The 22,669-nt window shown below is 44.9% G+C and overlaps 1 protein-coding gene across 1 annotated transcript in view; it reads right to left on the bottom strand.

Moving 5' to 3' along the window:
- LOC121582913 (ras-related protein R-Ras2) overlaps positions 1-22,264 on the bottom strand; it is a 36,257-nt gene extending 13,993 nt beyond the window's left edge. Inside the window, exon 1 of the mRNA XM_041899068.2 lies at positions 21,931-22,264. Within this exon, the coding sequence (XP_041755002.1) occupies positions 21,931-22,032 (102 nt within the window). The 5' untranslated portion in view covers positions 22,033-22,264. The remainder of the gene's footprint in view (positions 1-21,930) is intronic.
- Positions 22,265-22,669: the final 405 nt, after the last annotated feature.

Genomic DNA, 22,669 nt, shown 5'->3' with positions numbered 1-22,669 from the left:
CAAGCAGCTCTGGACTGGATAATAGTGAGGTTACCATCAATTAGAGCATCATCTTAGATTAGCATCATTTAGAGTTTGAGCTGATGAATGGCCTCCTCTGTGTCAGGACTAGGTCAGGTTGCCTGGGGTCTCTCTGGAGCTGGAGTCATGACTTTTCACCAAACGGAAAAGAACACAGACACACACAGACACAACACAGCAGTAGCAACGTTTCACCTCAAACATGAGACAGAGTAGCTTTATGGCCTGAAATTACATGGGTAGCAAAATCATATGTTCTGGCCTTGGTCTAATACTCCGGTTTGGGTCCTGGTACTGTACACCATAAAGAGTGTATCAACAAGGAGAGTGTTCCTGCTGAGTCTAAAGCAGGGAGGGAAATGTTGATCAAGTCCGCTGAGCCAACCAGGCGCTCCCCTGCCCTCCGTGGCATTATAACTTCAATCAGTCAGCTAAATATCACTGTGTGCTGGACTTTGACTGCTTTTGAACCCACTCAAAGGGCGCCATCAAAGAGGAGCCAGTAAAAGGCCTTTCTTCCCCGGCTGGCCACCAGAGCTCAAAGCATCCAGAACCAGCAGCCAACTTAACATGCTAAGGCTCACTGGGACCTGACCACACCACTACCTCATCTCTTTCTTAACCCCAGTTTCTGCTCATGTCTTCTCATCACACTGCACCATTTCAGATACAGTAGAAAGCCACAGAGTGATTCGAGCAGACAGTGTGCAGTAAAAGAGCTGTGTGTGAACGAGCCTGGTTGCTGCTCCAGCAGGTCATGTGATGTTACCAATGTCCCCTTCCCCCATTAAGCTAGCCTTAAGCCTAACCATTGTGGTGGTGTTGATGTAGCCTTCTCTGTGGCCTTCGGTAGTTTTGCTATGAGGGGCAGAAAAAACTAATTGATATTTGTGTGTCTGTATCTTTCTCACTCATCATTATTCACGATTCATTCAGGATTATCCATAATCATGGTAGCATCCACATTCATGTAGAAGTGTTTAGAAACATATTATATTCTTATTTACAATAAAAGTGACTCCAAAATGACACAATACATTTTTTATTTTTTTTATGTATTGGGCACAAAATAATCTGAAACACAACCAAAACAAACATCAAATGCATCAAACAAGTTTGTAGAGTCATACGCTTGATGTAATCATTGCGTGCTATGAATATGGGACCAAATACTCAACTTCTTACTACTTTAATACACATATAGGTGGATTTGTCCCAATACTTTTAGTCCCATAAAATGAGGGGACTATGTACAAAAAGTGCTGTAATTTCTAAACAGTTCACCTGATATGGATGAGAATACCCTCAAATTAAAGCTGACAGTCTGCACTTTAACCTCATAGTCATGTATCATTTCAAATCCACAGTTCTGGAGTACAGAGCCAAAACAACCACCAAATTGTCACTGTCCCAATACTTTTAGAGCTCACTGTATGTGGTGGCTGAAACAAAGCACTAACATAAGAGAGTGTGGTGATAGCTAGCTCTGAAGTTCCCACAGAGAGAGGGACTCAGCGAGAGATGGCCACGATTGGCTATTGTTGTCTCAATGAAGAACCTGTGCCACAGGTCTGCCACAGGTCTGGTATGAGATGAGGACACTAGGGTAAGGAAAGGGAAAGGGGGATACCTAGTCAGTTGTACAACTGAATGCCTTCAACTGAAATGTGTCTTCCGCATTTAACCCAAGCCCTCTTACTGGGCTTGTTTATTATGAGTGAGATATGGGTACATAAGAGATTTGAGATGGGTACATAATACTGATAAGCCCTCATAAAGCTGCATCTGATAGGACAGAGGGTTGTTTTCCCACTACAGGAAGTAGGACAGTCTATGAGCTTAAGGGTTGCTGTAGAAAGAGATGCACAGAGAGTCAGGGGTCAGTTATGGCCAGTCAGCCATGTTGTGAGTAAAAACCATGACTAGGACCCAGGACAGGGCCTCTCCTGACCACCCCAGATCAAGCACGTACTGCCTCCTGTGTGGTTAGTGTCCTCCACTCCACCTAGCACCCAACCACCCACTTTGTTCGTATTCCATTTTCATTTACTAGTAGTAATAGCAGGTATGACATGTATCCTACTTTACAGTACACCTCCTGTTACAGATTCATCTCCCTCCATCTCCTGTAGTAGCACTCCATGTATTTGCATTAGTGGTGTTTCTCCAGATGGTAAGCTTTGCAGAGGGTGATATGTCAGAGGGAATAAGGCCTCTCCTTGGCGGCGTGTCAGAAACGCAGCACCATTACCGTTTTAGGCCACTAGTCACACAACACAGACAGCGGAAATGTTATTACCTCAGCAGGCAGCTCCTCATAAATAAGAGCTAATGGACGTCACTCCGCTGCTCCCAGCCTCCAAGGCCCAGGGCAGACAGGCCTCCCCGCATAGACGTAGCCCAGCCGCCCACCGACACCGGCCTCACAAGCCCTTACGTAACAACATGATAAATATAGGTGATATATTTCACTTCCACAAACCGTTCCCGGTGAGGGAAGTGGATGTGGCTTGAGCTAAATCAAACAAAGAACTGAGACCCTCACGTCCCTTTTAGTCATGTTTAAATCCAGAAACAATTAGCTTGATTGGCATCAGGGCTGTTTTTTGTAGTAGGACAGCTAAGGCTCTCTCAGGTCTTCAACTAGGCCACTTTAAATGGCGTCTTGAGTCAGGTTGAGGGGAGGATAAAAGAAAATGTTTTGGTTAGACATACCAAACATTTATGAAACACACTTGTTAGGCGGCTGTTGACTTGCTGTGCGCTTGCTTGTGCCAACTAAACAGTCTCGTTCATTTGTGTTTGTTGAGACCAACTGGTGCTGAGTACATATTAGGAGCCATAACCTGTGACCCTGTCTCTCTTAGCAGCCACAGAACAGCAGCTGAGCCTCCCACTAGCCCCTATGTCACACTCGTCGGGAACAGAGGAGGACCAAGGCGCAGCGTTGAATGCGAACATATTTATTATAGGTGATACACGATCAAAACAACAAAACGATAACGTGACAGTCAACGGTCTAACACAAACCAACTAGAACAAGATCCCACAACAAATGTGGGAAAACAGCCTCTATAAGTATGGCTCCCAATCAGAGACAACCAGCCACAGCTGACACTCGTTGCCTCTGATTGGGAACCCCTCTGGCCAACACAGAAATACAATACCTAGAACCCCGACATAGAAACACAACACGTAGATTAACACACCCTGGCTCAACATAACAGTGTCCCCAGAGCCAGGGCGTGACAGTACCCCCCCCCCCTAAAGGCGCGGACTCCGACCGCGCCAACTAAATTCCACAGGGGAGGGACCGGGTGGGCACTCCGCCTTGGCGGCGGATCCGGCTCCGGGCCTGATCCCTACTCCCTCTCCAACCCCCCAAAGTACCCCTGGTCCGGTCTGGCCCCGCTGACCGGAGCTGGACTGCACACTGATGGAGCGGATTGCTCTAGCTCCGGCGTAACGCATCTGACCGGTGCCGGACCAGGCACCAGTGGAACAGGCACGGGCCGTGCCGGACTGAGGACGCCCACCACTGGCTTGGTGTGGAGAACAGGCACGGGCCGTGCTGGACTGACGACGCACACCACTGGCTTGGTGTGAGGAGCAGGAGCGGGCCGAACCGGGCTGGCGACGCGCACCATTGGAATGGTGCGGGAAGTAGGAGCGGACCGGACCGGGCTGACGATGCGCACCCCTGGCTTGGTGCGTGGAGCAGGAACGGACTGGACCGGGCTGACGATACGCACCCCTGGCTTGGTGCGTGGAGCAGGAACGGGCTGGACCGGGCTGACGACTCGCACCCCTGGCTTGGTGCGAGTGGCAGGAACAGGCCGGACCGGGCTGGCGACGCGCACCATAGGCTTGGTGCGGGGAGCAGGAACAGGCCGGGCCGGGCTGGCGACGCGCACCGTAGGCTTGGTGCGGGGAGCAGGAACAGGACGGGCCGGGCTGGAGACTCGCACCATTGGCCTGGTGCGGGGAGCAGGAACTGGCCGGACCGTACTGGGGACACACACCACTGGCCCTACGCAGGGATCTGGAACGGGCCGGACCGGACTGGTAACACACCCCAGTACCTCTCGCCGTGCCTCTACACCTTCCTTCCCCTCTTCGACCAGTGGCCCCCGTAACCTGGCGGCCTCCTCTGCCAACCCGCTGGGCCGCTCTGTCGCGGTCTCCTGCTGCCCCGTCGTCCACGGCGTTAGCCCCCCCCTAAAAATTTTATGGGCTTCACTCCTACCCGTGGACCAGGTCTCCATACTTTTTGCCAGCCTTTCGCCCTTCTGCTTCCACGTCAAGCCCCTCTCCTCCTCACATGGCTTGACCCAGTCGAGGAGGCGAAGGAGATCCGCTAGAGATCTCCCAGGCGATGGCTCCTGGACTTGCTGCTTGGTCCAGTCTTGGTGGGATCTTCTGTCACGCTCGTCGGGAACAGAGGAGGACCAAGGCGCAGCGTTGAATGCGAACATATTTATTATAGGTGATACACGATCAAAACAACAAAACGATAACGTGACAGTCAACGGTCTAACACAAACCAACTAGAACAAGATCCCACAACAAATGTGGGAAAACAGCCTCTATAAGTATGGCTCCCAATCAGAGACAACCAGCCACAGCTGACACTCGTTGCCTCTGATTGGGAACCACTCTGGCCAACACAGAAATACAATACCTAGAACCCCGACATAGAAACACAACACATAGATTAACACACCCTGGCTCAACATAACAGTGTCCCCAGAGCCAGGGCGTGACACCCTACTGCAATTTCTTTCTACCTACCCCATGAAAACTGATTACAGATCAGCTCTCCATATCCCATCCGGAACCTTAATCATTAAGAGCCAAACCACAAGACAGGCCCAGGACCAGTTGTTACGGGCATAAGCAGGCCACACGCCTGCTCACCCACTGTCATCAGCACAGATGGGGAGTCATTCATGCGGCACTCCTCACCTGTTGAGAGGGGTTGTTCCATTCCTCTCCCCTCCCCCTCTCCTCTCCTCTCCTCTCCTCTCCTCTCCTCTCCTCTCCTCTCCTCTCCTCTCCTCTCCTCTCCTCTCCTCTCCTCTCCTCTCCACTCCTCCTCACTCCTCCCCTCTCTTCCCTTGTTGGACAGCAGGTGCCCAGCAGTAATGAGTCAGTCTCAGCTCAGCCTCAGCTGTCTGCAGCCAGCCAGCAGCCTGCCCAGACAGTGCCAACTGTCAGCCAGCCCAGAGCCAGCCTAAGCCAAGGCCCCAGGGTATCAAATCAAATCAAATCAAATTTTATTGGTCACATGCGCCGAATACAACAAGTGCAGACATTACAGTGAAATGCTTACTTACAGCCCTTAACCAACAGTGCGTTTATTTTAAACAAAAAAAGTAAGAATAAAACAACAACAAAAAAAAAAAGTGTTGAGAAAAACAAAGAGCAGAAGTAAAATAAAGTGACAGTAGGGAGGCTATATATACAGGGGGGTAACGGTGCAGAGTCAATGTGCGGGGGCACCGGCTAGTTGAGGTAGTTGAGGTAATATGTACATGTGGGTAGAGTTAAAGTGACTATGCATAAATACTTAACAGAGTAGCAGCAGCGTAAAAAGGATGGGGTGGGGGGGCAGTGCAAATAGTCCGGGTAGCCATGATTAGCTGTTCAGGAGTCTTATGGCTTGTGGGTAGAAGCTGTTGAGAAGTCTTTTGGACCTAGACTTGGCACTCCGGTACCGCTTGCCGTGCGGTAGCAGAGAGAACAGTCTATGACTAGGGTGGCTGGAGTCTTTGACAATTTTGAGGGCCTTCCTCTGACACCGCCTGGTATAGAGGTCTTGGATGGCAGGGAGCTTTGCCCCAGTGATGTACTGGGCCGTACGCACTACCCTCTGTAGTGCCTTGCGGTCAGAGGCCAAGCAGTTGCCATACCAGGCGGTGATGCAACCAGTCAGGATGCTCTCGATGGTGCAGCTGTAGAATTTTTTTGAGGATCTGAGGACCCATGCCAAATCTTTTTAGTCTCCTGAGGGGGAATAGGCTTTGTCGTGCCCTCTTCACGACTGTCTTGGTGTGCTTGGACCATGATAGTTCGTTGGTGATGTGGACACCAAGGAACTTGAAGCTCTCAACCTGTTCCACTACAGCCCCGTCGATGAGAATGGGGGCGTGCTCAGTCCTCTTTTTTTCCTGTAGTCCACAATCATCTCCTTTGTCTTGGTCACGTTGAGGGAGAGGTTGTTGTCCTGGCACCACACGGCCAGATCTCTGACCTCCTCCCCTATAGGCTGTCTCATCGTTGTCGGTGATCAGGCCTACCACTGTTGTGTCGTCGGCAAACTTAATGATGGTGTTGGAGTCGTGCCTGGCCATGCAGTCATGGGTGAACAGAGAGTACAGGAGGGGACTGAGCACGCACCCCTGAGGGGCCCCCGTGTTGAGGATCAGTGTGGCAGATGTGTTGTTACCTACCCTTACCACCTGGGGGCGGCCCGTCAGGAAGTCCAGGATCCAGTTGCAGAGGGAGGTGTTTAGTCCCAGGATCCTTAGCTTAGTGATGAGCTTAGAGGGCACTATGGTGTTGAATGCTGAGCTGTAGTCAATGAATAGCATTCTCACGTAGGTGTTCCTCTTGTCCAGGTGGGAAAGGGCAGTGTGGAGTGCGATAGAGATTGCATCATCTGTGGATCTGTTGGGGCGGTATGCAAATTGGAGTGGGTCTAGGGTTTCTGGGATTATGCTGTGGGTAGGGCAGCTAGTGACGGGACGTCCCGGAAACAGGCTCTCAGTGACACACCATCAGTCTGCCTGGCCGTCACCCTTCCCCCTGGGACCAGACTCAGAGGGGTTAGTCCCAGGACCGGACAGACAAGCCTTTGGTTTGGTCAGCTAGCTGCATTCTGTCTGACACAGCTCCTCACTTCTCTAGATCTAAACAGACATCGATTTTCTAACACCCACATGGGAAATTAACTGTTGAGATAGCAAATAACAGTGAGGAATTGTGAAATCACTCTCTCTACAATGTCTAGATGGGAAATAACAGTGATGCAGGAGCGACATCGCACTCTCTCTACAATACCCACAGTGAAAAATTACTTCTATAGAGACAAGATAATGAGGGACAAATGGCACATGGATTCTGAGAAACAATACCTAAACAAATTGACTAAAGAGTATCCTCTGTGCCTAGTATAAAAGCCTATTAGTCAGATTGGCTGCATGGGGTTGAGAGGTGTGGGGGCATTAGGTTCAGTTGGACACATGAGCTTCACAGCATGGCATTTTCCCATAGTCATCTTGTTGTTATATGAATCTCCGATGCAAGGAATGATACTGTCACAGTGAAACAGGCCTTAGCAGTGGAATGAATAGAGAAGGGGATTATCAAAGACAACACACACAGCTTCCTAAGTACCCACACTTCTCTTCTCTCTGTCAGTTTCTCTCGCCTGGGTGACAGGCAGCCAGCAGGGACCAACAGCCTGCGATGATTTGTGATTCAGACAGGAGGTGCATTTGACAAGCCTAAGTCGATGTGATAAGCAAACTATTAATAATTCAATTAACAGATCCTCTGACTGCACGAGAGTCGGTAAGAGGACTATCTGGAGTGAGGAGTGATGTTTCAGCATGCTCTGCAGTATTGCCTCTGACACTGCAGCATACATTACATTAGTTCTCAACAGCACACATAATGCAAGCAAACATCAGAAGAAATGCTAGGAATTCCTCCTATTGTGATCAATGAGTATTATGATTAGCCCTGTCCATATTTGTTTGGACAGGGACCGATCCAATTATTGTTTTGACAATTGCTGTGCCATCTTAATGCCCATTTGGGATTGTATCTTTCAGCAATGCAAACCATTACTCATATACTGGGGTACCAAACTGACCAACCCTACTCCCTGTACATCAAGGCTCTCGCATCTTTTTTTTTTTTTAAACAACAAAGAGAAATTGCTCCAGTGAATTCCTGAAACAGTCATTATGCCTAATCCACGGTGACATTGTCCCAGAGAGACAGAGTACAGCAGAGGTTGGGGAGAGAAACTGAAATGTAAACAAACAGGAGGGCTAATAGAAGCTGTGGGTTCTTCTCCATTCTCTAACTGCCACGGCTCTGTTTGTTGTTGGAGCCGTCCGTTACACGATGTCTCCAGGCTACTGTTGTCTCAGACACTCAGCAACACAGGCAGTCATGAATAGGTGCCATTTGGGTTGCAGATCAGAACTACCAAATCAAACAAACAGAACCAGTATAACGTGCTGTGATGAGATCAGTAACCAGACTGGCTGGAATGCTGTGGTACTGTTGACACAAGGCATTTTAGCCAGATCAGATCTGATCATGATTTTGCAAGATGATAGTCAAATGTTATGGCAACAATAGCGTGTGGCTAGTGTGGACAACTATTGCCTCTATGGACAGATTTGAGAAGAAAACAAATGCCATGTCTAACTTAATGTCTCTCAAAACCAACCCACTCAGGGCATCCCCACTGAGCGCAAATTAAACACGTCAATTGGCCCAGCGTCGTCCAGGGTAGGGGAGGGAATGGCCGGCAGGGATGTAGCTCAGTTGATAGAGCATGGCGTTTGCAACGCCAGGGTTGTGGGTTCGATTCCCACGGGGGGCCAGTATAAAAAGATATGTATTCACTAACTGTAAGTCGCTCTGGATAAGAGCGTCTGCTAAATGACTAAAATGTAAATGTAAATGTAAATGAATGGGCAGCAGTACAGCCTATAAAACAGCCTGGCAGATCTGGGGGTGGGGGTGGGTATCAACTAATCATTATCTTAAGATTACAATGCAATAAGTTCAATCAGCTGTGTTTGCTTGGGATGGGGAAAAGGTGGGACACCACTCCGGCCCACGAGGATTGACCATAGACAGCCACTGAAACAGCCCCTCAACAACACACAGACAGACCCCGGACCTATCACTCTAACTAACACATGCTCTAGATAGCTAATGTCCCAGGAGGGGTTGCTGCTGAGAAATCATCTGAACCAATGCCTGTCTGGGGAAGTGCTGCGTCACACATGGTCACACATCCACAGCCTCACCATGTCATATACTGAACAAAAATATACAACGCAACATGCAACACTTTCAATGATTTTACTGAGTTACAGTTCATATAAGGAAATCAGTAAATTGAAATAAATAAATTAGGCCCTAATCTATGGATTTCACATGACTGGGCAGGGGCGCCCACTGGGGAGCCAGGCCCAGCCAATCAGAATGAGTTTTTCCAGGCAAAAGGGCTTTATTACAGACAGAAATACTCCTCAGTTTCATCAGCTGTCCAGGTGGCTGGTCTCAGACGATTCCGCAGGTGAAGTAGCCGGATGTGGAGGTCCTGGACTGGAGTGGTTACACGTGGTCTGCGGTTGTGAGGCCGGTTGGACGTACTGCCAAATTCTCTAAAACAACGTTGAAGGCGGCTTATGGTAGAGAAATGAACATTCAATTCTCTGGCAACAGCTCTGGTGGACATTCCTGCAGTCAGCATGCCAATTGCACGCTCCCTCAAAACTTGAGACATCTGTGGCATTGTGTTGTGTGCTTTCTGTGCATATGGAACATTTCTGGGATATTTTATTTCAGCTCATGAAACATAGGACCAACACCTTACATGTTGCGTTTTTATTTTTGTTCAGTATAGATCAGGGGTAGACAACCCTGCTCCTGGAGGACCACAGGAACTTAATGCGTTTTATTTAACTGACCTGGAAGAACAGGTGTGTTGAATTTAGGCAATCACTGAACTGATCAATTAGCTCAGTTGGTCAGGTGTGGTGCCTAGTTGGAACAAAATCCTGGACTCCAGGAACAGGGTTGTCTACCCCTGTCATAGATGATAGAGGTCTGAGAGGGGCCCATGCCTCCATATCTTATGTGAACAGTCAACTAAGTCAAAGCTCAATATGTGAGAAAGTTACAGTTACAGTGCTCCCACAGGACCAGAGTAAACGCAATTCACACAGAAGATTGTGTTAAAGATGATGTGACACACATTACTTTTCCTCTTGTCACACTTTGATATTCCCTGTTTCAACTTGACTCTATGGATCGGGCCAAATGTGGAGAGGTGGTAAGCATAAGCGACAGATCCTCCAGCAGATGTCATTTGTGTGAGCTTGGAGATGGGAGGCATATGTTCCCTGTGTCTGTGCAGAACATGAACATTTACACAGCCCCAGGCCAGGCAGCCGTACTCTAATCTGTTCCTGTTCATGGTAGGAAGTGATTATCAGAACAGAAACACATGCACTCTCTGGATCCTCTCCCCTGCTGTCCCTGGGAACACAGAGAATCACAGTCACTGTTTGCTAAACCCACAGATGAAGTGGAAATAGTTTTTTACTGTGACTGCATGAGAAAAGGGGTCGAAATAGAAACTGAATTCTACCCAAAGAAATTCAGTGGCTTAGTGGAAACAACAACTCTTATCCTCTGCAAGGTGAGAGGTAGCATCCATTGTTGTGGTTTTTTTGACTAACTGTCAGCCCAGTCTCATTTTCTTGTGTGCGTGTGTGTGTGTGTGTGTGTGCGTGTGTGTGTGTGTGTGTGTGTGTGTCAGCTCATGCCCTGCCAGACATGGTTTCTACTAGCAGTTGATTCAGGTAAACAGGATACCTAAAGTAGAAGCAGGGCCTTTGAAAAGCCACAGGAGTAAATACATGCCATGATGTGAGACCAAAGGAGGTAGAGAGAGAGAGAGGGAGAGAGAGAGGGAGAGAAGGAGAGAGAGAGGAGGCCCTGCAGTGAATCTAGAGGGGGAGGGGTAAACACATACCCAGTGCTTTTCTCTAACCATCACTTGTTTCCCTCGACACCAGTCTATCATCTCCTCTCCTCTATGAATAGCCATGATCATGTTAGAGCAACAACAAAACCCCTTTGCTGTGGCACTCAAGTGTAGTGAAACTCAACAAGGGGGAATATTCCACCTGACCATACATGATCAACATTAATATCCATCAAATATACAGCAATAACACAGTAGTAAGATGTCAGCTCTCTAATTGGTGGTAGCACAGACTCAGGGTCAATTAGGCACTGATAATAGTAGTGATGGGAAGACATGCCTTCAGTGGAAGCCTTCTGTAATGCAGTTCATTCACTAGGAGCCAATGGGAAGGCCTACCCTCAGTGAACCTGGACCACACAACCCACTAGAGGTATTCATGGGTCCACCCCAACCTGAATACCGAGACCCCAAACCGAATACCCGAGACCCGACCAGGTCCAAAGTTCTAACTTTTCCCTCGGGTCGGGTCCTGTTTAATTGTCATCGGGTATCAGGTCTATGTTACTACAACTGATAGACCAGAGTGGACACGAATGGACCAGACCACGGCTCTGCATAGGCATATTTATTTTATGCTAATAAGGTGAATTTATTGACTTATAGAAGGCCTAGCCAACATATAAAGTCTTATTTGTTAACCAGAAGAGCAATTTGGCAGACTTTTTTGTCACTTGGGTCCAATCGGGTCTGGTCTAGACCCGGACCTGTTAGGGTACGAGTTGGGTCTAGGTCTGGTTGTCATCGGGTTCATTCGGGGCTCGATTGAACTCTAGTCCGATCGGGTCCTAGTCCCCCTTGTTTTTTATTCCCACGTCTGTTCGGGTCCAGGTCTGATTGTCCTCGGGTCTGTTCTGGTTCAGGTCCAACTTTCTGGACCCGAGACGATCTCTTCTACCCACTGCCTGCAGATGGACGGGATTGTCCTGTCCATTCAGATCCCAGACCCATTATTATGTTTATTTAATTTGACATTTTAGTCATTTAGCAGACTTACAGACTTACAATTAATGCATTCATCTTAACCCTAAAATCACCAACAGGGGTCAAAAAATGTAGTCTCTTTCGTATACTAGTGGTGCACGGCTAAGCTGAAAATGTGGACTCAGTAGTAAACTTTGTGATAAAAGCACCAATTATGGCACATATGTAGTTGTACACTACCGGTCCAAAGATTTAGAACCCTTTATTTTTTTAATTTTTTCCATTATAGAATAATAGTGAAGACATCAAAACTATGAAATAACACATATGGAATCATGTAGTAACCAAAAGTGTTAAACAAATCAAAATATATTTTATATTTGAGATTCTTCAAATAGCCACCATTTGCCTTGATGACAGCTTTGCACACTCTTAGCATTCTCTCAACCAGCTTCATGTGGTAGTTACCTGGAATGCATTTCAATTAACAGGTGTGCCTTCTTAAAAGTTAATTTGTGGAATTTCTTTCCTTCTTAATGCGTTTGAGCCAATCAGTTGTGTTGTGACAAGGTAGTGGGGGTATACAGAAGATAGCCCTACTTGGTAAAAGACCAAGTCCATATTATGTCAAGAACAGCTCAAATAAGCAAAGATAAATAAAAGTCCATCATTACTTTAAGACATGAAGGTCAGTCACTCTGGAAAATTTCAAGAACTTTGAAAGTTTCTTCAAGTGCAGTCGCAAAAACCATCAAGCGCTATTATGAAACTGTCTCTCATGAAGACTGCCACAGGAATGGAAGACCAGAGTTACCTCTGCTACACAGGATAAGTTCATTAGAGTTACCAGCCTCAGAAATTGCAGCCCAAATAAATGCTTCACAGAGTTCAAGTAACAGACACATCTCAACATCAACTGTTCAGAGGGGACTGCGTGAATCAGGCCTTCATGGTCGAATTGCTGCAAAGAAACCACTACTAAAGGACACCAATAACATTTACATTTACATTTTAGTCATTTAGCAGACGCTCTTATCCAGAGCGACTTACAGGAGCAATTAGGGTTAAGAAGAAGAGACTTGAGGCCCAAGCAAGAGACTTGCTTGGGCCTAGAAACACGAGCAATGGACATTAGACAATTTTTACATTATTATTATTTTTATTATTATTTTTTTTGTCATTTAGCAGATGCTCTTATCCAGAGCGACTTACAGTTTAGTGAGTGCAATTTCAGACCGGTGGAAATGTGTCCTTTGGTTTGGAGTCAAAATTTGAGATTTTTGGTTTCAACCACCATGTCTTTGTGAGACGCGGTGTGGGTGAACGGATGATCTCCGCATGTGTATTTCCCACCGTAAAGCATGGAGGAGGAGGTGTTATGGTGTGGGGGTGCTTTGCTGGTGACACTGTTTGTGATTTATATAGAATTCAAGGCACACTTAACCAGCATGGCTACCACAGCATTCTGCAGCGATACGCCATCCCATCTGGTTTGGGCTTAATGGAACTATCATTTGTTTTTCAACAGGACAATGACCCAACACAACTCCAGGGTGTGTAAGGGCTATTTTACCAAGAAGAAGAGTGATGGAGTGCTGCATCAAATGACCTGGCCTCCACAATTCCCCGACCTCAATCAAATTGAGATGGTTTGGGATGAGTCGGGCCACAGAGAAGCAGCCAACAAGTGCTCAGCATATGTGGGAACTCCTTCAAGGCTGTTGGAAAAGCATTCCAGGTGAAGCTGGTTGAGAGAATGCCAAGAGTGTGCAAAGCTGTCATCAAGGCAAAGGGTGGCTATTTGAAGAATCTCAAACATAAAGGTAGCTTAGTGGTTAAGAGCGTAGTGCCAGTAACCGAAAGGTCGCTGGTTCTAATCCCCGAGCTGACTAGGTGAAAAATCTGTCGATGTGCCCTTGAGCAAGGCACTTAACCCTAATTGCTCCGGTAAGTCGCTCTGGATAAGAGCGTCTGCTAAATGACGTAAATGTAAATATTTTGATTTGTTTAACACTTTTTTGGTTACTACATGATTCCATATGTGTTATTTCATAGCTTTATTCTAAAATGTAGAAAATAGTAAAAATGAAGAAAATATTATATGAGGCCTTGGGGGGGAGGGTGTGGAAACCAGTACAACTAATAAATAACTGAAACATTTAAATACATTTAGATTCCAGCCAATGTCTCCATACCAAGTTGAGAGTCATCTTTCAGATGCAATTGGAAACGAGTTTATAGCCCATAGCGTTCCAAAGTTAGACCTAAAAGTCTGATGACACCGGTGCCCATATCGCCTAGAACGCCCATACCGGTGGCCATCTTAGGTCATACCGGTATGTCAGATTAGCTCAATCGCCAATTTCTCAGCCTCGGAGTATCACAGAAACACCACTTAATGAATAACTTGGCTATAAATGTGTGAAAATGTTAAAATATATGCTTATTTGGGGAATTTAAACAATTTACTTGTGTTACAAAAGGTGAATAAAATTAAAAGTGTTACTGTTTGACAGAAAGTATCGTTTTGTCATCATTTCCAATTTGGGGTAAAAAATGACCCCTTTTGGTGCTTTTAAGGGTCGAAATACAGTATGTTGGTGCTTTTAGGGTGAGCTAGACGAGACCACATATCACAGTCATGGCAAGTACATTTTCCCTCAATAAAGAGGTTATCAGCAAAGTCAGTGCTAGTAGACCCCCCTGCTCAGGGAGCGAGACATGTTGTTGGTCTGACCCATGGCACTGTGCCAGGTTCTGGTCTGTTACCCAGGCAACAAGGAAGTGGTCCTCCATAAACTTTTTAAAAGAGCATAGTCAGAGTTGGTCTCCTGCCTTATTCTTTACCACACGGACCATGGGCACTGTTCCCTCATCATTGAACTGATCTTATTTAAATGTACCATGTTATGATCAGCATTACTATGTAACTATGTTCTGCCTATTGAGGTACAAATGCTAGATGTTTGGACAGAAACAAAGATAGTAGAGAAACCTGACCACCTCCCAGTCTAATGATACACCAATAATAAACCTGATCTTTGCTCAGAATAACATCACATCAGTCTTTGGGTACACAGACACCAACTGCAAGACCTGCTGAATGGGTTTCATTGTGATTAGATCCCCATAGGGTTTTTATTCAGACTCAATCTAATATCAAGTTACAGACTGGTATTACATCATTCCTTATCCTTTAGAGCAGGGTTCCCCAATAGGCGGACCGCGGGTGAAATTCGGCCGATTTTATTTGGCACCCCAAGTTCTGAGCAAAGAATAAATACATTTTGTTTTTGGACATTAAATACTGTAAAATCACCAGGAAATCAGCTCAAAGTGATTTTAAATTATTTATAATGATGTTCCGGCCCCCCTGACCCTCCACTCAAGAAAATAATCGTCCCACGGCTGAATCTAATTGGGGACCCCTGCTTTAGGGTAAGAGACCATCACAGACTTGTGTCATTCAAAACCAAAATACTTTCAATGTTATCTCTTAACCCTCGAGTCTTTAAGAACTAAACATAGTTACAATGTTGTGCAAACATTGTGCTGCAGCATGCACTCAAAACTATCATACAAATACATTCACAGGAATGTGTATGGTCATTATAACATGGTCATCAAATCATAACATTTCAGTTAGAAAATTAATACATTTCCCTCTGTCAACACCCAAATGGCATTGGGAAAATGACTTCTACGGGACTTTTTTGGTCTGTAAGCAGGAGAGTTGTTGTTTTAGTGGCTCAGAATGAAGTGCTGTGAAAACTACTTCCCTGCTCTGAGCTCTGAGAGTGGTTCACTTCACAGGAACGCTCAGTCAACGAGCCAGCTCTGTGAGAAATCAACAGGTGACCCTCCTGAAGAACAAAACCAACAATGTTCCCTCATCACCCACCTTGGAAGCATTACCAAACACACACACACACACACACACACACAGCTAAATGTGTGGGGTTACCAACTCCCTCAAAGGAAATGAAAAACCAGCTCAAACCAAAATGGATTTGTTGGCCCTCTATATCAGTGGTATATGGTATGTGACGTATCACCAAGCTAGATAGGCAGTGTTGTAGCATTCTATGTCCAAAAATAGGTTTAAAGTGTGCTGGTCTTGGTAGTTTCCACACCGCCTGGGATTCAGCCACCTTGTCCTGGGTTTGTGGGAATGCACACCCCCATCACCACTGCTGCAAACACTTTACTTAGCCCGCTGCGTCTATTTCAGAGAAATGTGCATGAAACAATCCCCCAACCCCCATCACTCACTCACACACTCACTCACACACACACACACACCTTGCCTGCAAATGCCCAGGAAAGACCGCCCACTTGCTTAATCTGTATTTATTCAATTAGAACCCAGAGCAGCAACATTCCTCCTAAATTACCTCATCTCAGTAATCAAAACCATGCTCAGAATGAGCGAGAGAGCGAGAGAGAGGAGAGAGAGGGGGTAGAGAGAGCGAGAGAGAGCGAAAGAAAGAGCACTTAAGTATTCACTGTTTAGGTGTCTTTAACCTCTGATCATACTGGTCTGTATCTAATACTTCATGACTATCAGGCTGGATACTGCGCTCTCCCACTGAATCACACAGCAGGGAGTCAACTCCAGCAGAAATGAAAGAGAACCAGTGATAAGGGCTAATATTAGCAGCTGTGTGTTCGTGCAACACCATGCTTCACTACTCTGTCATCCAGTCTGGCGAGACGATAGCATTTGACTCCCACAGGTGCCATGGTTGCTAATGATAACTTCCACAAAGGAACCATAGCAGAAATGTTGTTCATACAATCGGCCAAACAGATGAGTGACATTAGATATGGGATCAAATTACTTGAATCCCACCACACTGAGTCATGTTTTCCGTCTGTTGGCTCACAGACGTCATGTTAAATAACACTGTGTTCCAAAACTTTTGTCTGATGACTCAATGTTATGTCACCTCTCTGCCATTCCACTCACTGGCTTGGCTGTGTCTTTATTTCACCTACTCCCAGTGGGGATGACCTGCCTGCCCTGTCACTCTGTTATTGTAGAGTGACATCATCCTCCCTGCACTGTAAAAGGACCCTCACATTGTGTGACTAGTCTAGTATACACCCCAATGGTTTCAGTAGCTAGGTTTCCATTCAATTGGCAACAGATTTTCATGAGAATATTCTAAAATCCGCATCAAGAAAATATGCACATTTTCCCACTAGTGGTGTGTTTCCACCAAATTGACTTGTTGCAGATAAAAATCAGTGCGTGATGACGTAGTGCACGCTTAAGTTTTCTTGTACCGAATAAAAATAAAAACGTCAATGTTTCCATCGCATTTCCAACTCTACCGATAGTTTTGTCACAAAAACTGTTGCGTTAAATAGCAAATGTGCCTACTCTGGTCTTGGCACGTGCGTTCTAGCCAACAGCTCGCAGATACATTGCGGGTAGGCTGTGCGGGTAGGCTGTGCGGGTAGGCTAGTCAACATGATGAGATTATTATGGATAAGAGCGAGAATATCTTTATTTGTCAAAAGGCAGACAAGCATCAATCATCATGTCACCAGAATAAGACCCTCGATATTTATTGGAAAGGAGCATCAAGATCATTGTGCACTTTCACTACCCTGTGAAGTTCATAACTTATTTCGTCTGTAGCCTAATAAACTCCATATTTGCGCATAAAGGCGTTTTCACCGCCATTTCTCGCATAATTCATTTTACAGACACAAAAAGATCCCACCATGTCGCACAAACAAATGATCTGTCGACATTTATAAAATTTTACCGAAACGTCCTGTTTCCATCACAGCTGTCATGATTTTTTTTATAAGGTATGACTTTACTCGCATAAAAACTGTTGTGGTTACTGAGCCAAGAAAGTATTTTTTTCATCCCACTCAAATAAGGCCAATATGCTTAATAGGATAGAAGCTTTACATTTCTCTATATTTTCAAATGTATCTCTGTAATCCCTTTACTGTAAAAAGGGTGGCAGGTTTTTTTTCACCAGTCAATCTTATCTGATTTCATCAAGTATACACTACCACACACAATCACACCCACAAACCCAGCCAGTTAGGCAGGCTGCGGCTCATGTTTTCCCATACAAATCTAGGAGGTCCATAGAAAATGAACAGGAGTGGAGGGACTTCCTTTTCCAAAGGCGCTGATTCCGGCTGTTCCATGGTCATTAACCCAACATGACTCAGACAACCCTCCGTTCCCCACCCCAACCGACCCTCCACCCCTCCACAGATCTGGATGGGAAAGCCTGGACTCAACAGCCAGCTGTGAGGCTTTTCCCCTGGCAGCCAACTTCTAGAAAACTCTAATAGGATGTAGGCGCTTTCCATGTTGTCAACATCCTACACATTACCAAATTACATTTATTTTTCTTTACATCCACAGACATATACAAAAGAAACAAGAAAATGAATGCAGTCAACACACCATCTACAACAACTACAATTTTGACTAGATCTTGCCTACAAGGTGAATAGCAAATTGACAGCCAAAGGGTAGGCATAAAACACTATAATGGTGCTCATTCAAGTATATAACTTCCTTTGTCTTTATAGGGGCTATGAATCACCCAGTGATATTGGTTACTAAGCTCAAGCACTTGTTTGGCCAGCTGCAATGGTGCACAAATAAAACATAAGAAACCTAAATGCTGCAGGGCCAGGCAGTATGTCACTGAGTCCCCCACACACTGCCCATGATATTGACCTGCTGTAACATGCTACTAAGGTATGTGTGTTCTCCCACAGCACTGTCTGAAAGACCCCTGGCCCTTTCTCTCTCAGCTCGGGGCTCTGGCTGGGCCATGGGCAGGCAGGCACAGGGTGAGTGACATCCCATCCCACCCTCCAAGTGCTGTGGTTTAGATCTTGGATCAAATTGCTTGGGCTGGGTGAGGATGCAGAGCCTATGACCAGGGATCATCAACTAGATTCAGCCGTGGGCCGATTCTTTCTTGAGCAGATGTTCAGGGGTCCGGAACATAGTTACAAATCATTTGTAGACTGCAAATTGACCGCAAGAAGCCCAAACAGATAGAATATTTGACTAAAACATAATAATTTCAAGCCTTGCTTACATTTGTATACAATCACATATATCTCTCTATTATGTATGAGAATACTTTGGAAAATAATTCCAAAATTAAAATCACTTGGAGCTGATTTCCTGGTGTTTTTACATTCTCTTAAGTTCAACAAGCGGGCCACCAGTTGGGGAACCCTGCTATAGACTATGCATGTAGAGCATTTAGGCCATTAATACTGCACTCATTTCTCACAGATTTGACATACTGTATATATGGGGAATTCCTTTGCATTTTGGATATGTCAAGGGACAGATAAGAGGTTGATGCTCATCTAAAAGATATGGTTTCACATTATTATGTTATACCGCTATTTTGTATTTGTATTTATTATGGATCCCCATCTTCCTGGGGTCCAGCAAAATTAATGCAGTTATACATTTTAAAAACATTACAATATATTAATAACTGATTTCACAACATATTAAGTGTGTGCCCTCAGGCCTCTACTCTACTACCACATATATATAACACAAAATCCATGTGTACATGTGTGTATAGTGCATATGTTATCGTGTGTTTGTATGCATGTGTCTATGTTTGTGTTGCTTCACAGTCCCCGCTGTTCCATAAGGTGTATTTTTATCTGTTTTTTAAATCTAAATTTACTGCTGGCTTAAGTTACTTGATGTGGAATAGAGTTCCATGTAGTCATGGCTTTATGTAGTACTGTGCGCCTCCCATAGTCTGCTCTTGACTTGGGGACTGTGAAGAGACCTCTGGTGGCATGTCTTGTGGGGTATGCATGGGTGTCAAGAGCAGGGGTATGCATAGTTCAAACAGACAGCTCGGTTCATTCAACATGTCAATACCTCTCACAAATACCAGTAGTGATGAAGTCAATCTCTCCTCCACTTTGAGCCAGGGGAGATTGACATGCATATTATTAATGTTAGCTCTATTCACAATGAACACAGTTGTGGTACGGTTATTATAAAGAGGAACGAAGAGTGTTGCTCAAGACTGGATTGGACACATTCTGAAATGCTAAGTGCATAGAAAAAAATAATCTTATTTCCCAAATGAATGTTCTTTAGTGAGTGCAGACTGACCTGCAAGTTTCAACTAAAGGCTCCAAAGGCACTGTTGCCATGACAAAGCAATCATCCAGAAAATATCTGTGAACTGCTGATCGCTGAGCTGCATAAAGTATTCTCCTACCTACCCTATATTCTAGTAATCTTTTTGACAAACAACAATCTTGTTGAGAAAACAAAATGTAATAACCAGTCTATTATTATCTTGGTGTTACTGTCCTATCAGTATTAATATTTTCATATCACATTATTAATCACATTACTGTCTCATTACACTGTAATAATGAACTTGTACTGAGGTCTACTGTTCCCTATCCCTATTGGAACAAGTCAACGGTGCATGTTTCCTTGTTTGGACCAAAACTCAAGTATTTGCTAAAAATACTAAAGTACTTTGAAGTGTGTATACAATACTTAGCCTACCGCTCCATTCCAAAGAAAAATAGGGTCAGAATGGCTGAACCGTGGCACAGTAATCTGATCTGACCAATATCTATGGTATACATTTAATGAGCTTTCTGAAACATTAATAGACCTTCAGATCACAACAAAAGCCCCAAGCGGCACGTGCTGCTGACTGCCCCACTATTGTCTCAGTCACTTTAGACATGCAGCTGCCCACCCCCAGTCTAGTCTCCTGGAATTAGGACCTGGCATTATAGACTCCTGAAGACACAAAGAGGATTCCAAAGCGTGTCCACTCATTCTCAGTTACATCTTTATGTGCACCTTCAGAAAGAAACTACCTGTGAATATAAAGGTTTTGCCAGTGAAAAGGGAAAGACAAAGAGTTAAATGTGTGTGTACCTATGGACAACACACTGTGTGTGTTGGAATGCCATTGACAAGGCTATAAAGGACAACTGTGGCTGGGCAATGGCTGCTTGGGTCATTGGCTTGAACAACAACTGTCTTTAGCAGCAGCTGTCATTGCTCTGCAACTGTTTGAGCAACAAATGGGATTGATCATGAAAACTGATAAGATTCACACATGACATCAAGGTTAGAGAAAGGCATACATGTAGGGATATTATCTGTAATTAATATGCTTACAGTTATGGATGTGTAGGAATGTCTTTATATCCTAGGCCGATTCACCTAGATTTTTTAGATCCAAATGTAGGTTAGATAGTCTGTTGGCTAAACCGTTATTAGGCTATTCAATCGGCATATTCAATGTCTGATAATGAACATGGGCTACATGAATAAAAATGGTAGGCAATAGATTTGTCAATACTGCACCTAATGGGTATGATGGAAAATACGTTCAATGTGCCTGTTCAATGTGAGTTTACATAGGAGTTTTGTTTCAGATTTACGCTTTCAAGCACAGCAGGCCCAGAAGTTCTGAACGACGTGTTACATTGTAGCCAAGAATTGTAGACTGATGTAGCGCAGCACTGGGTAGGACTATCCACCCAAATATAGCTACAAAACAACAGAGAGATGTTGACAACTCAAGTTTGCAAATAAGTATTTTCTAATTGCTCAAAAACACGAAATAGGACAGATGAAAGCCTGTTTGACCAAATTGTTTTATGAACTTTGAATTAGTCGATTTAACATTTTGAGACATATGATGTAGTAAAGGCTATATATAATAAGAAAGAAATAGGTCTAATGCAATATCAAGTCAAACCACTCGAAGAATTTACAACACTCAAATAACAGCAGTAGGCTGTACAAGTAGCTCAATGTTATAATACTTAGGTTATAGTCTTAAATCAGAGTTCAACCTAAATCACAATTGTGAGACTATTTCTTCACTATTTCTTCCACAATTACTGTCCATTGGCCTGTTATTCATTGTATTGACAAATAGGCTTAAAGTTATTTTTTTATCTGACACAATTTCAAGTGTTTTTACAGAATATGTTTTGTGCTAAACAGGCCTCGGCGACTGTAGCCCACTATTGCGAGAAGAAAATGAACTAAACCCCATCATACGCTTGTGGGGTCCCCATTCGCAACAGCTCAGCCAGCCTCCCTCCAGATTCCCAAACATTCCGTACAAAGTGGCTGGAGAAACGGCCGACTATTTACTAACCTGGATAAATTGTATAGTTAAGGCTGACTTCCCGACACCACCACCTCCAACCACAACCAGTCGATACTTCTCCTGCACCGAACCGTCCTTCCACCCTGCCATCGAGGACACACTTCTGCACTCGCCGCTGTCTGAACACCAGTAGCAGAGACACCCACTTTTCAGTGAAAGGCCTTCAGTTGAAAAATGGAACGAAAGAAAATCGCGAGCCTAAATAGACTGAAACGATAACCGCGTCTACAATCCGTTCCAGACTAGAGGAATTATCGCTGCTGCTCACTGAGCTACGGGCGACCGAGTCCATACGCCCTCAACAGCGTTGCTAACCACTGCGTTTTTAAGATGTGAAACAGAAAGGAGTGATCAGTTAGTCCAATACAAATGTCCGTCGCTAGGGGCACTTTACTTCTCATGAGTAGCATGGACTAAAGGGGCATTTAAATATTACCATTGTAGAATACTCATTTTATGATCTATGTTCCTTTCAGGTAGGGTTTACCATTCCTTTCTTTAAGTGCTGTGCTATTTAGAACAGAATAAGGTTGAGATTATTCAACAAAATTGTAATTTATAAGGATTCATTTTGGCCTAGCACAGACTATCCTCAATAGGCTACAATAAGGTCATGTAGTATTAATGTCCATGTTAATGTAATTAACAGTATCCACCATCCAGCTCACACATGGATGGATGGTGATTGTAATGGATTTCATACTTTCAGCTATCATTAATCTCTGAT

This window comes from Coregonus clupeaformis, unplaced genomic scaffold (assembly GCF_020615455.1).
Source record: "Coregonus clupeaformis isolate EN_2021a unplaced genomic scaffold, ASM2061545v1 scaf0562, whole genome shotgun sequence".
NCBI classification, from domain to species: Eukaryota; Metazoa; Chordata; class Actinopteri; order Salmoniformes; family Salmonidae; genus Coregonus; species Coregonus clupeaformis.
Note: the sequence above shows the minus strand (reverse complement) of the source record. Positions and strands in the feature narration are given on the sequence as shown.